The sequence below is a fragment of the Eurytemora carolleeae genome, unplaced genomic scaffold (assembly GCF_000591075.1).
Source record: "Eurytemora carolleeae unplaced genomic scaffold, Eaff_2.0 scaffold41, whole genome shotgun sequence".
In the NCBI taxonomy this organism is placed as follows: domain Eukaryota; kingdom Metazoa; phylum Arthropoda; class Copepoda; order Calanoida; family Temoridae; genus Eurytemora; species Eurytemora carolleeae.
This window is the reverse complement of record NW_019396234.1, coordinates 496,026-511,552: the sequence shown is the minus strand read 5'-3', so window position 1 is coordinate 511,552 and position 15,527 is coordinate 496,026. Positions and strand designations below refer to the sequence as shown.

Below are 15,527 nucleotides of genomic sequence, written 5' to 3'. Positions count from 1 at the left end.
TTTTGGGGGGGGGGGGCTATAATGATATCTGAAAAATTAAGTGGTATGATGAACATAAAGCTCCAGAACTTCTTTTATACAATATGCACCCCAGTTTTATTAATTTATGTACTAAATAAAGAGGTTCCTTGTCGTCCTTGAAACAAATGTTCATAATAATGCTTGAATTGGTCCTGCTGAATGTGGTGCATGTTCTCCTGGTACAAATTACTCTGGCCCTCCATAGATCTTCCTGAGTATGGAGCAGAGTGTTGAGCATTATGATCCCATGTCCATCCCTGTGGGTTACCAACAACTGGTTCATGTTGTTGGGGGAAATATTTCTCCTTGATCGGCTCCTGGGACTGAATTTTGAAGGGCATGTTAGAGACTTCAGACTTCATTAAGTTAGATACATGAGATGAACCTACATTAGTCTGAGCAAATGGAATCTTCTCCGATCCTCTTGAACTATGATTGGGAAAGAATGTCTGCTGATCCCTAATCCAAAGAAATTTACATTTCAAATAAAAACTAAATTTTTAAACTCAATTCATGGACGATTATTTAAAGGGATGTAAAGACTATAGAGTGTATGGTCGAAATTTAACTAAAAACAGATGGACAAAAATTGCCTTGCGACTTTATTAAGATTACATAACATCTAAGTTATCGATGATTTTAAGACCTTTTTTCGAAACAATAAACATGTCAGCTTATTATGGTCATATTAAGCAGTGTAAAACAAATAGTTTCAAGATTTGACCTGGAGGCCAGATGTTGGGTTGAGGAAAACCTGGAGGAACCTCGAGAACAACCTCCCCTGAATAAACATCAATCAATCTCAAGCAGTAGGTTTATTTTTCTCCGCATCATAACGTACACACATAAGATATCTAACAATTTGCTTGCACAAGATATGTTAAGTGGATATTAAACTAACTATATCTGAAAGGTGATATACAGAATTTCTAATTCCAGACAGAACAAATGACCAATATGTTGGGTGTCCAAAATCCGGAAAAAGAAAAGAAGACTAAGGTTTTCTAAGAACTATAAAAAAGAAACTTAACTCGGTAAATCACAGTTTTCAATTTTTACACATTCAACAGGGGCATATTCCAAAAAATTTCCAGTGGGGAGCTTAACAATTTTCTTTTCCAGGGGGGGGGGCTCAGCACCCGTTTGGCACTAAAAACCCCCCCCCCCCCCCCCACTGAATACGCATTTGCTTTCAAGCCAAAGAAACGCCTCAAATACTAACTACAGCTACTTTTAAAAATTAATCGTTTTTTTGTAGTTTTAAACACCTAAACTAAAATTTACTACAAGATTGGTTAACATTGATTTTTGTATCCACACTTCAAGAAAACAAGATTGATCTAAACCTAAAAAGGAAATGGAAAACTTGATAGAATGTTAACAGTGATAAATCATCATATTACAATTCCATCCAGCTAAGAATGCAAAAAAAAAAATTTTACCAGGAACATTACCCACCTAGTGATTGGTTCATGAATGACGGATGCAGAATTCCTCACTGTTGTACGACCTTTACCCCGTCCTCGAGGCCGAGCTGTCAAATGCTTCCTAGGTCGTCCTCGAGGATTCCCGCGCAACCTCGGTCCAGAGTTTATTGCAACCAGTTCCGGAGGTATGTCAACACTGTTGGATTTCCTTTTACCCAGGAAATGCTTGTTTGGTAAGGATTGTTGTGAGCTAGAACCTTTCTCTGTGTTCTTTGACCGCTTTGGAGAAACATAGGGTGTATCTGTTTCCTCACATGAACCTGGAGATGAATCTCGAATATCTGAACTACTCACAACATGGTTCTGTTCGACCAATTTTTCATCAAAATTGGTTCTTATTGGAATCTCCGCCTGTACAGAAGCAGTATTTAAATTTAAACTAAAATTCAAAATTTTGTTGAGGAAAGATCCAAACCACAAAATCACTAAAAATCTATTTTGGAAATATATTTTTGGATTGACCCTTTTCAGTTCTTAATGTAATACATCCATTAAAATCAATAATTGAAATATACTGTAAAAATATATAAATCAAATAAAGTCTTGGTGTTAAAAAAGTAAAATTTATAAATTTTCACTTAAACGACCTGAATATTTTTATGAGTTACCCCTCTTACAGGGGCCTGGGGGGGGGGACATTTGTGTACTTAATACCTAAAAAATTTGTCCCCCTAAAACTTTAATTTTTCCCGATTCAGCAAATAACCCCCCCCCCAAAAAAAAAAAAACATACCTAACTTCTGAGGAAAAAATCATTTTCAAAAGGGGGGGGATGATTTTTCAATAAAACATACACCAATGACTAGTAGAGTTTTGCAAAATTTTCTGCTATTCCTGAATATCCTGTAGAGATATATGTTCTGGAAGTATTACTTGGAACAGTTGGTTCTTAACATCACAAGGTTCAAGAACAGAGAGAGTGAACTCTTGTAGAACCTCCGCATTCTGGGGGAAAAAAAAGCAAAATTAAAAACCTTATAATTCAAAATTTTAATATTTTTACAAACCTGAGCCAGATTGTAGGATTCAATGGGTCTCGCTTCTGCTAAATAGTTCAAGGAAACCTAAAATTGTTTGATAGTAAAATATTATTAAATAAAATATAAAACCCCCCGGCTCTATTAAAAAAAAATAACCGGTTCAACAATATGTCGCAGCTTAGTATTACAGAATGAATTGGTAAAAAATTTAAATACTTTTCGCAATTAAATCCTTTGGATATTCCTGGATTTGAATGAAAATAAATATGTTGGAAACTGTCACTTATTCAATAATTCAATGTTATTCTAAATTACTTAACTAACTAGTACTAAATATGAAAATTATACCCCGAATTATGAAACGTACCCACTCATCCAATTCAGAGGAAACTAACCCAGGGGTTATTTTGACCTAAACTTTTTCCGACTAAAAATTGTATTATTCTCTTGAAACAGGTTAGGTTAGAAACTAATATTTTTTTAACAATTTGATTGTTAGGTTGGATGCCCTTAGATCAATTTCCTCTAGGTCAGTTTCCATACCATGTTTCAAACATTATTCAAACTTTCAAAGAACAAAAAAGTCCAAAAATATGTCGTTTCGCATTCTACTAGAAAAGATATTTAAGCCTTAACAAACCTCCGGGTCTGGTGAAAATCCTCTTGTGCTTTCAGTTTCTGAAGCATCTAGGGTGTCGAAGCTCTGGTCTTTAAACTCTGGATTCATCAAAGGTTCTCCCAACAGCTCCAGATACTGGTTCTCAAGAATCAGGTTTGAGTTAGCAATCCTATTCTCACGTTTCATATTTGGAGTTTGTGCAGATTTGAAGTTCAGGTTTAAGTTTTCCTGTTTAGCGTTCAAGATTCCTTGGTTCAGATTGTGTTTCAAGTGAAGATTTTCAGATGAAAGCTTAGAGCAATTATTCGGTTTCTCCCATTTATCCTGCTTGCTGGAACCTGCTTCTTTTAACTCCGCAGTTAAGTTGAGTTTCCTGGAATCTGGAAACAGGTCGGAGAAGTCTGGAAACTTAGAGAGGTTGGACTTATTTAAATGTTCCAGATGAAGGTTTGAATCTGCCTCATTTTCTCGAATTTGATCCTGATCTTCTTGCCCCTTTAGATAAAGTGGAAGGGTCGGACTGGGTTCACAGTTGTCATTCTTAGGTTCAGATTGGTTAGGATTACTTGACATGTTGTCGCCACCATTCTCTGTGCTATCTGGGCTCAACATTTTAATCCAACTTTTATAGTTTCTAAAATTACATTAATCTTCAATGGTAACAATATTCAACTTGGACTAAAAAGTCAAATGATCTTTTCAGATATTGAATAAACAGGGGTGTATATATTCTTACTTACTTACTAAGAAAAAGGGTTGTCCGAGCAAATAGAAAGACAATTCAATTCAGTTTTAATTTTCTTCCTCCAAACTAACAAAAAGAAGTGTAATTCATTTTTGTTTAAACTTCATCCTCCGTAGTTTCTTCAAATCATCAGAAGAACAAAATTCAAATTGGATTGAATTTTCTTCTCCCAGAAGTTTCTTGAAAAGTTAGAATATGAAAAGATAATTTAGCTCGAATTTTCTTCCCTACAAGTGTCCTGGAAAATCATTAAAGTTAAAAAAAAAGTTTAATAACATGAAGAAATTTCAGGATTTTGGAATAGGAAACTTCAGGGGCAAAAAAGTAGAAAAATTTTTAAAAAGTTTTTCTTCTGAGTAAGTAGCTTTTCTTCAAATGAAGCGATTCCCTGTAATAAGGAGTTTTACTCCTTTGTTCATTCAAACAATTTTTTTTAAATGCCAAAAGTGACAATTTCTGATCAAAAACATAGGAGTAAAAGAAAACAGAAAATATTATTCAAATTATTATTAACACATATATTTAGAACACCAGCCACCATCTATATTAGGGAGGAAAATGCCAAATGAAGGGTGATTTGTCAAGAAAAAAATTAACACCCCGTAGCCCCCCAAAAAATAATTTTTTGAAATTTATTTTTCATCACTTTTCAGAGGTTCCAAGTCTCCGGAAAGAGATTTTGACAATCGGACTTCATTTACAGCTCCTAGGCAATTTTATGAGTCTACATTCAAAAATACAACCAGCTGCTATTAATATTTAGAGAGATATTACAAAATGTCTTACTTGTTACGGGTTCTTTGCGGGGGTCTTTGCGCCCTACACCCCCCTTTTTTGCACCTTGGATAATTTTCTAAATGGACCAGCCATTTTACTGTTTTTACTGTCATTCTAACCTTAATTGGTTTGAAGTGTAACACCATTTTGCCAGAAATCATTTATATTAGTTTAAACGATATTTGATCGAGTTTTTCAACCGCTCTCAGAAGAAGCTGATAAAAGGTGTAAAAAAGACACGAATCTTCATTTTTTCAAAAAACAAAAATTCGTAGTTTTTTTAATCTCTTCAAAACTAAGTTAAATGATTTCCAAAATGATGTAAAACTTCAAAATGTTTTTAAAATTGACAGCATCAAACCAATTTAGCCAAAAATGGTTAAAGAAGGCCAAACAGTAAGAAACAGTAAAATGACTGGCTTATTGAGGAAAATTATTTCAAAATGCTAAAATTTTGTATTTGAGTTAGTTTTGTCGTAATGCTTCCAAAAAAATATGTGTTGCACATCTGAAAGTTTTTTCAAAGGCACCCTCGCCCTCCCCCTTCCTATCAATTTGTACATGCGACCCCTTAGCCGGACCTAGCCGTGGCTCTTGGCCCCCTAGCCTGTCCTAGCCGCAGCGCTTAGCCCAGAAATGGTCTTAATCTAATCTAGCCCTAAATAATAACAAATAAATAATTTTAATTTTGCTGAAAAAAGTAGTCATGTACAAAACTTACAGGAGGGGGGGGGGGGGCAAAAAAATCATTCTCTCGGACAGACTCCAGAAATTATATTAACCCTACCTAATCCTTGAATAATATAAAAAATGAATAATGATTTTGATGAAAAATGGTTAAATAATTGGTCGAAATCAAAATTCCAAAAATAAAAACTAACAGGTAAGTAAGTCTTTGTGCTGATACTTAGTTCAATTTTTGAAAATTACATTAATTGCATATTTCCATAGCTTTTCGATATTCGAGCCGGCATTTTGCTTTTTTAAAGTCCACATGGTCAAAATCGTCATTTTCATAAAAAATCTATGTTTTTTGGGCTTTACGTCGCCGAAAATTATTGGATTGCATCGCCAACCACCCTAAACAGTTCGTATAATTTATCCTCAAATTTTATCTTTACCACTGAAACAATTTTATCACATTTATTTTCGGTCATCTTGAAAAATCCAATTCCTCTCAGTCAATTTCAATTAAGAATTACTAATCCTCAGGAAAAATGCTTTTCAGAGATGTCCTTCTTCACTATGTGTGCAGGTGGACGCGTAGAGGAACCCCATCAAGAACACCGCAGTGGAGAAGAGAGCCATAGAAAATCAACATACCAAGAACTTCATCATCATTTTTTTTTCTTAAATCATGGATGTTTTTTTGTCTAGTTAATTACCTCATCCTTTTTTCGACTAAAGAGCCTTCCTTTTTCTGTTTTTGTTCAGCTACTTACCATATCCTAAGAATACAAGGCCGGCATTTTGAGATTTCAAGGTTGTCCATCGTCAAAGTCGACGAATTCTTCTGAACATTTTAATCTATTCACACGCAAAAGCTGTTATATGTTGTTAGTTTTCATTTTATGACTTGGAAGTTTTCCAGTTTTGTTTAGTTTATTAGCTTAATCTTCGATAACCGTGCCGGCATTTTAAAAATTCAAGTTCGTTCATCGTCAAGATCGACGAATAAATCTTAATTTCATGAAAACTGGAAAAATTAAGCCTCTAAGTCGAAAAATGAAAACTTACATTTGACGATTGGCTATAAAAGTACCGACACGATTTCAAAGGATAAGGTGAGTAGCTAGACACAATCAGAAGTCTCTTCGTCGAAAAATAAGTTTACAAAAGAATAAAACATTCAGGATATAAAAAATAGATGATGCATGAAGTTTTTGTTAATTTGATTTCACTGCAGTGTTCTTGAAGGGGTTCCTCTGCGCGTCCACCTGCACACATCGTGAAGTATGAAATCTCTGAAAAGCATTTATCCTGAGTATTAGTAATTCTTCCAGAAAAATTTTCAAGGAAGAGTCGCAAGATTTGAAGGTATATTCCCGCAATAATGTTTTCCAATCATAACATGAAATCTTTCACATACTCAACGACCTAAAAAATCATTTCACGTCAATAGGGTGCATTTGAATGAATTTAGAACATCCATAAAAATCATAATTGTGTTCTTGATTCGTATCACATAAAGATGCTGCATTAAAAATTTCAGCCTTCTATAACAATTTCATTTTAAGACCAAATCCAGCCTGTCCAAAATTGGGTGACGAAAGTGTAAAATTGACCCAATTTGTTCGGCTATGGCTGCCGAAGGAGGCCACTGCCCCTAATGCGCACCTTTTACTCACCATCCCTATTAATTGCGGTTCTAAAATTTAAAAAACCAAACCAAAATCTATCAAGTTTTGAGAAAATGGCAAAATTGAGTGCTTTTTAGGCTTAAAATTCAATGTGTATAACGGGATAGACTAAAAAATGAAAATAATTATCAGAAAAAATGTCTAAATTTCTATCTGAAAAACTACGTGACGTGAACTTGTGCTTAGTGAATTAATTTAAAAAAACGGTTAAGAAAAAATGTCACGCTGACGCCTCCTGTTGCTTCTCGAGTGAACGTGAATTGGTTATTCTGCTGAATTCGCTGAAACGTTTGTTGGTTTCGAAAACTTGAAATTCAAACTCCGAAAGCTCTAAAGAAGTTACAATGCCGCGAAAGATTACTTAATATTAAAGACAAATTACGATGACGATAACTTGTCAACCAATCTACGGGAAACAAACCTAGTGAATTTCTTACTTTTCCGGTGAATTTAGAAACTAGATTTTTATTATTATTTAATCTATAATATCAAGCTAACGTTTTAAAGTTGGAATTGAGAGTTGACGTTATACATTATATCTAGTGGTCCTTGAATTGGATTTGGGACTTATAAAGTCGGCTACAAGTCGAAATTTAGGAAATACATTACATTAAAAAATGTACTTTTTGTCCCTAAAAACCGGTTTTCAGATTTGGCAATGGCATTTCATCCTTGATAACTCGTGTACCTGGAGAGTGGAGACCAGCTGATTTTTTAACCATGAGTAACTTCAGTGCAAAGTACATTTAGTTACTCGAGAGTGCAACTTCAAAGAGTTTTTGTGTTTTGTGTTTTGTGTATATGTTGTTTCTGGTAGCGGCATTTCCCAGTTTAGATCACATCACAATATTAAAAATCTTTTAGAGATTTAAATATGGAGTCAGTTGATTTCACAGTCTCTGAAGCAAATGTAAAGGTTATATGCTCCAAATGACTGGAAAACAACCAGCCAGCTCCAAGTATCCTTGTCCCATTTGCCCCTCCAAAACTCCAGAGCTTAGCTTGTTGCATGTTCCTCCAGACAAGTCTATCTTAGACATATTTGACATTCCTGAACTTCACATAATTCTTGGAGTTACTGACAAGCTAATAAAAACTTATGAACAAAGTTTCAACTCTCCTGAAGAAGGGTTCAATTGGTTGACCCGGTTTTTAAAATCAATCAACCTTTAATGTATCAAGGTAGAATGGAAGGTAATCAATGTATGAAGTTTTTTCAAAACTTTGGAACAACTAGATGCTTTTCTCACACAGGATCAGTAAATCATGAAAGAGAAGAGGATCCAAGTTTAACCAACTCATGAAAAGCTTTTATGTTGTAATCCAAAGCTGTTTCGGGAAAACTGTTTCGCCTGATTATATAAAGATATGATATCAGCTTTTTTGTTTTGAGTACAAAATTCTTGGAATTTCAGTTACTGTTGAAGTTCATCTACTGTAGAGCCATATCATACCTTATATTGAGGGCAAGGGAGGAAGTTTTATTAAGTTCCTAATCTTTTCATAAAAATTTCATTATTTAACTTATTCAGTTATTTTTTATTTTTCAATTAAATGTTGCAGATTCAGGATATTGGACGAAACAGGCTCTTGAAACTGTCCCAATTCTGGTCCAGGAGAAAAGTGAAAATTGACCACAAAGATTATAAAGATATCCTAAAGTCTACTGTATGAAATGTAATCTCTTACAACATCAAACATATGTAATATGTAATGATCGGAACTATGTATTTTTAGATTCAATAAAAAATTAAAACTTCATGATTCAATAATTGAATTTAGGTAAAACGTCAAAGTTTGAAATACACCATCAGCTTGCAAAGATGTAGGGATTAGTTTTCGGCTAGTAATTAGTTCAATTAAATTATTTTATGCTATTGAGGTCGATAAACATGTGTAAAAAGATTGTAAAATTGCATCGAATGGTAAGTATTTGTGTGAAATTTAATGGGTTTGGTGTGCACTAAGCACTAAGCAGTGATTGACATGTTTTGACGTGATTAGAATCCATCTCAGGGTACTGTACACTACAGTGTACAGTGTAACAATTATTGTATAACTACCCTGTATAGTGCATGCATATCTCACCAGAACTCAAAATCTCATCAGAGTTCAATATTTACCAGAACTATAATTCTCACCAGAACTCAAGATCTCAACAGAACTCAAGATTTCACCAGAACTCAAGATCTCACTAGAACTCAAGATCTCCCCAGAGCTCAAGATCTCACCAGAACTCAATATATCACCAGAAATAAAGCTCTCACCAGAAATTTAGTTCTCACATAAATATACCAGACATATCAGAATTAAAAATCTCAAAAGCAGTAAAGGCGTATTTACGAATAAGTTAGATAATAGATATGCATCGATGCATCATGCACTTAAGGTCAGGAGGAAAATGCCTGGTATGGGGAAATCATGAGTTGAAACTTTCATTATAATCCAGAGTTGCAAAATTAGGATATTTGCCAATATTTATAAAAAAGTAATGACTGTATCATAAACCTTTATGTAATCTAAAAAGAACTTGCAGTTGCAATTATTTGAATTCATAAATTCAAATCTTTAATTTTGAAACAATGGTTAAAGAAATTGATTTTTTAGTAACAAATACAGCTTTTTCCCTCAAAATTATTTTTATTTATAAATTTTAATAATCTTTTCATAGTTGTAAGTTAGTTTGTGTATTTCGAGGTGAAAACTAAGCCAAATTTTCTTTTTTGACATATGTGTACAATCTTTAAGAAATTTATAAATTCTTAACTTTTTCTTTCTTTTCTATCAAATATTATTTTTGACACCTTTTTTCATTTTTAGTATTATGCAATATAAGTTTTAGCTCTCATGGTTTTGATTTGGAAAAAATATCTAAAAGATATTTTTTTGTGACAGAACCAAAAAGATATTAAAATCTTTAAATTAAATATTATTATTTTAAACTTTAATTTTGAAAATTTTGTTTTTTAAGTCACTCTGTACATACAATTGTTCCAGATACTCAATTCTCTTAAAACATTTTTCTTGGACAAACTTTGAGTTGCTTGAGATAGAAAGTTTGAATTGAGATATTTCGAAAGATGGTATCAGAAGACGTGCATGTGTACTGTATACTGTATACAAATTTAGAGCGTAACTTCGTTCCTATGTACGTATATGCACTATATATGTATATATGTACATGCACTATATATATGTATATGTATACGCAATATATATATATATGTATATGCAATATATATATTTATATGTATAAATATATTTGTATATGCACTAGGTTATTGTAAATCAGGTGTAAAAGATCAAGGCAAATCTGGACTGCTTTTATCTCAAAGAGAAGTAGAGCATGCACAACTTGAGGAACATGGAGAAGATGTAGAACATGAAGAAGATATGGAGCATGAAGGGACATTAAGAAGGTGTGGAACATAAGGAAGGTGTGGAACATGAAGAAGGTTGGAACATGAAGAAGGTGCAGTGGAACATGAAGAAGGGGTGGAACATGAAGAAGGTGTGGAAAATGAAGAAGATGTGCAGAGAAATAAAAAATGGCTGGAACATGAAGAAGGTGTGAAACATGAAGACATGAAGAAGGTGTGGATCATGAAGAAGGTGTGGAACAAGAAGATGGTGCGGAACATGAAGAAGGCGTGGAACTATAAGAAAGTGAGGAACATGAAGAAATTGTGGAAATATGAAGAAGATGTTGAATATAAAGGTGGTTTATCTCCCACCTTCCCCCTCTCTTAAAACCAGCTAACCTCCAAATTCTCCCCCCCCCCTTTTTCGCTAAAACCAGCTAACCTTCTATCTTATCATCCTTTCCTAAACCCAGCTAACCTCCCAAATTATCCCCCCTCCCTCTAAAACAAGCTAACGTTCTATCTTTTCTTCCTTTCCTAAAACCAGCTAACCTTCCACATTCTCTCCCTCTCCTAAAACCAGCTAACCTTCCACCTTCTTCCCCTCAATCTTAAAACCAGCTAACCTTCCACCTTCTCTCCCTCCCCTAAAACCGGCTAACCTTCCACCTTCTCCGCTTTTTTAAAACCGGGTATATAGCAGCAGTCATAAATACTAAATTGCATTGACTGACAAATTGTTTCTAAATATTTACCAGATATCAAGGCAGACCCAACCTTCAAAGCATTGAGAAATGCATTCCAGTATTCAAGTATTGGTGGAAAATAAAGAATAAATAAAATTTTAAAAGAAACCTTCCTCCTAGCGTTATGCAGGACGGTTAACTTTGTGTTGGACGGAGAAATCAATTGAATATGCGTATACACCTATTTGATATTTACATGTATGTATATGTGTATATTTTGTGAAGGATATATCAGCTTTACATATTCATTTAACAAGACGGATTTATTGGGTTCATAGTATGCATATTATGTTTCAGGATCGATAATGCTGGGTTTTTAGGACGAATTTATTAACATTGAATTTTAGGTATATAGTAAATTAGATTTACAGTCTTACATAACCTTTTTGAAGGACTAGTTTAATTTCCCATTGGACAATTTTTTAAACTTTATGCAGTATAGTGTGGTCTATGTGGTCTATTATTTTTGTATCTTTAAAATTGAAGACGATATGGCAAAAGTAAAAATTTCAATTTATTTACTAAATCAAAATTGTCTAAATATCTAATATCTTCGTTAATTTTGAAGACACAAGAAAGGGAGACACCTTTATGAAGAACTCGTAAGACGTACAGCCTCGTTTTTATAATTTTGCCATGCATTATTGGAATGCAGGACGGAAGTTAATGAAGATTTTAATATGAGAGATTATAAAGTCAAGTATACGAAGCTTTAGATATACATATTATAATGTTCCATGGTATAATTAGTTAGGTAATGCTAGGTCAGAAACAAGATGAATCATGCTGAACCAAGTATTTAGGATTCAATTCAAACCAGCTTTTAACTTTTAACTCAGACTTTTATCCTTTAAAGGGACTGTAGGCGTAATTTCAAGTGACCCTCCATTTGTAGAGTGACGTGTCCGATTCACAACAGAACCCTTTATTATCTGATAATTATTTTTTAATCAATTCTCAAAACGTAACCACCCAAATGAGGATTTTGAATTTTTGCGCTCAAACTCAGTAATTATACATCTTTAAATTTAGTTTCGGATGCGTTTGTTGACAAAAAAACCTGCAGTATACATTTAAAATTCGGTGATGGTGATGGGCCAAACCTCTGTATTGTAAAAAAAGTAGATGTTAGTTCCACATTTATTGAAAATATATTTCGGTTTGGGTTCATATCGTCAGTTCTTGAGATTGTTTCTGTCACAAAGATTAAAAACAAACTCCAATATACATTGTAAAGCCACCGAAACCATGAGTGCATTGGTGCATTTTTAGTACAAAATTCTCTTGTGTCCTTACCTTACCTTGCAAGTAACGTAAGTTGACTTTTCACTTTACGCTTACAGTCCCTTTAAAGGCTATTTTACGACTCGTTCTATTCCTACTTTAATTTTCTGTTCCCGGTCCAGGATAAAAACTGTAAGAATGTTATTTCTCGCTTGATGTTCAGATTGATCAAACAGTTTCTAATGATAAGTGCTAAAAGTTTTAACACTCATGCTCTACCGTGATTCGGGCATCTACAGAATAAACAACCGCAGGGGCACACAAGAGCTAGTAACCAGTGCAGGGGGGGGGGGGCAAGAGCTTAATTTAAAATATCTGTAGGTTCATTTTATAAAAATTCGGTCTTACAATTACAAACTATGAATTTCAAAAAGACACATAGAGCCAGGAAAAATGTGAGAAGCATAAGGATGCCATGCGGAGCCCATTTTCTTGACTTTAATTAAAGTTGATCTTAAGATTTATTATTTCCAAAAAATAGGTTTGTTCGGAATCAAAGGAACTGATAACTCGCCACTTTCTTTATTTGTCTAACCTTAATATCTTTGCAACCTTATGTGTTTGATATTTAAAACTAGGAAACCTGATCAAATAATTAAATTTTTAAATATCAAAGGTTATCAATATCATTTTGTAAGTTCACAAGATCAGCTGGTTTGGATTCCGAACAGCGAAAAGCAAAAAAAAAATACATCAGTGGCTAATATAAAAAAAACATCAGTAGCTAATATATAAAAAAATCATATAATATATTGTGATTATACTTTAAAAAACAAAGATCTTGGAACAAATTCAATTTTCTAATCCCTATATATTTGCAACCTGATGTTATGTAAATCTTTGGTATTTCATACTTAAACAGATTTGATAGTTCTAAATAAATTAGTTCTAAACGACATTGGGTTGCAAAGATCGATCTATGGATTAGAACATCAGAGTTTGTGCAAAAAAGCAAGATAAAAAAAAATCAGTGACTATAATACCAAAAGATTTCTAGTTTGTGACTAAACTTAAAGTTTTGAAAAGTTAATATATTTTTACCAGTTTCCGTAAAAATCTGTACTCTAGCACTGTAGTCAGGGAGTGTAAAAAATGTTTTCGTTAAAAAAACCGATTGTGCTGGAAGAGTGGAAATACATAGTTACAATTCACAACAAATCTGATTCAAGGAAAGATGAAGAAAGAATTTGAAAAGATTGAAAGATTGGTTGATGAGACATGGTTTGAAAGAAAATGCTGAAGAATTTTAGAATTGATACCAATTATCAGATCAACCGTAGGAAACCCAAATATCAGTTCCAGAGCGCAGTTTGGTTTTTTACAGAACCAATGTCAAGATAAACAGTCAAAATATATCTCTAAGTTAAAAACTTGAGTTTTGAATTAAGAAAAAGAGTTGAGTCTTTGCCACAATCTCTGATTTGCTAATCCCTATATCTTTGCAACCAAATGTCGTAAATATTAGATATTTTAAATTATGAATTCTGTTAGATCAAATAATCTAAGTTTGAAATATCAAAGGTTTTCACCGTCAGGTTGCCAATATAAAGGGAGTCGAAAATTTGAGTTTGTGGCAAAGACTCAGTATTACCTTTGCTGAACTCGTCCGCTCCAAAGCATAAAGGTAAACTGGACTGTCTTATTTGTAAACATCAAATTTGACCCACGAAGAGATAATAAATTTAATTTATTCCTTTCTGTCAAAAGTTTCTTGCTCCTGATAAATTCAGAAGAAGCATTTTGGATTCGAGTTTAACTAAGCTATGCCTCTAGTTCGAAATATTGAATGATTATAACATTCCAGGAATAAAATTATGCAGAGAGAGATTGGTTTGAATAATAGATCCAAAGTGTGAATAATAATATGTAAATCCGTATGTAAACACAGAGACTATATATACCCAGAGTTGGGGTTGAATAAAGAAGGGAGAAGCAGAGAAGACTGTTTCGACTTCTACCATTTTTTGGTGGAGTCTCTATAAACAAAGTAGTTTAGATTGGGAGAGCCTGTTAAACCACTTTTTTCAATTAATTCATTATGGCATTCTAAATACTTTTAAAACTGAGGATGAAATCTGCCGTTAATATCACTATCATCGAACTTCCCTCCCCACTCAGTTGCATACTCTCATTGTTAAAGAAAATACGTAAAACCTGTGTCTTCGAACTCTTTGAACTGTGTCTATATTTAGTCTGTGTGCCAACACTACCGTTTCTCATTTCAACTCAACTTAAAGGGGCTGGCGTTGTAATTTCAAGTAATTCTCCATTTACAGAGGGCCATGCTTTACAGCGGTACCCTTTAAACTTTTATCTGACTCTTAATGTGAGAGATATTGTCGTTTTCCTAGCTTGAAAATTCTGACAATTTTTTTCTGCATAGAAACTACAATTGAAAATGCTCAATTTTAAAAGAGAGAAAAAATTCATGTCTTATTATTTCAAAATAAAACAAAGCTTTTAAGTGTACAGTTGTGAATCTGACATGGCACTGTATAAATGGAAGATCACTTGGAATTACGTCTACATGTCCCTTTAAATAATCTTGTTCACAATGGCGAACGTTTTCAGAGGATGCACGTTTCCCAAACAGAATTATAACCAGGAGTTTAAAAGATTCAACCAAGGGGAAATAAAGGGAAAAGAAAAGATTTTTTGTTAATTTTCGAAAAAAATTTTAGAAAACGGTTTTTGGATCAGGGTCAGGATCCAGATTTGCATGAAAATGAAACGGATCCCAAGGATTAGAGATAAAGAGGATTAGTAAGGTTCTGGGGGGAGGATAAAAGGGTAGATAAGGAGACAAGGTTGTAGATTATGAGCTGTACTTTGAACACTAAGCACTCAGAACTTTAAATTCTTATCTTGAATTGACTATAACATGGGTCCGTGAAACTAAAATCAAGAATCACCCTGTAACAGGATTCAAATCCCGAACCGAATGTATATCTGCGGAGATAAGCCGTTATTACAGATAATAAATTAATTCCAAACCTATAATATTTAACAGTTCGTTAAACAGTAACTGCATCCTATCCTTATCCTCCCATCCACTAATTCAGATATATTCATTTTCATAAGTTTTTTTTTCAAAATAAGGATGCTCTAGATAAGTATAGGATGACAAGAAAGTAATGCATCACTAA

At 33.6% G+C, this 15,527-nt stretch overlaps 2 protein-coding genes and 1 long non-coding RNA gene across 6 annotated transcripts in view; 1 reads left to right on the top strand and 2 right to left on the bottom strand.

Annotated features, from left to right (window-relative positions):
- Positions 1-3,769, bottom strand: part of LOC111698850 (uncharacterized) — a 7,902-nt gene extending 4,133 nt beyond the window's left edge. The window contains exons 1-7 of one of the 3 annotated variants that reach the window (XM_023469318.1): positions 3,129-3,769; positions 2,516-2,572; positions 2,343-2,453; positions 1,480-1,859; positions 746-802; positions 411-480; positions 128-344 (exon numbers count right to left, since the gene is read on the bottom strand). In XM_023469318.1, the coding sequence (XP_023325086.1) occupies positions 128-344; positions 411-480; positions 746-802; positions 1,480-1,859; positions 2,343-2,453; positions 2,516-2,572; positions 3,129-3,719 (1,483 nt within the window). In that variant the 5' untranslated portion in view covers positions 3,720-3,769. Of the gene's footprint in view, positions 1-127; positions 481-745; positions 803-1,479; positions 1,860-2,342; positions 2,454-2,515; positions 2,573-3,128 lie in introns of all 3 variants that reach the window. The other 2 variants (XM_023469315.1, XM_023469317.1) reach the window with 2 other exon arrangements.
- LOC111698848 (uncharacterized protein C1orf112) overlaps positions 1-14,862 on the bottom strand; it is a 25,483-nt gene extending 10,621 nt beyond the window's left edge. The window contains exons 1-2 of one of the 2 annotated variants that reach the window (XM_023469312.1): positions 14,852-14,862; positions 10,875-10,879 (exon numbers count right to left, since the gene is read on the bottom strand). The gene's annotated coding sequence lies outside the window, so the exon portion shown is untranslated. Of the gene's footprint in view, positions 1-10,874; positions 10,880-11,755; positions 11,770-14,851 lie in introns of those variants that run through there. The other variant, XM_023469311.1, reaches the window with a different exon arrangement.
- LOC111698858 (uncharacterized) lies at positions 7,704-8,748 on the top strand. The gene is made up of 2 exons (XR_002764640.1): positions 7,704-8,183; positions 8,553-8,748. It is a non-coding gene; the product is annotated as an uncharacterized LOC111698858 (long non-coding RNA).
- Positions 14,863-15,527: the final 665 nt, after the last annotated feature.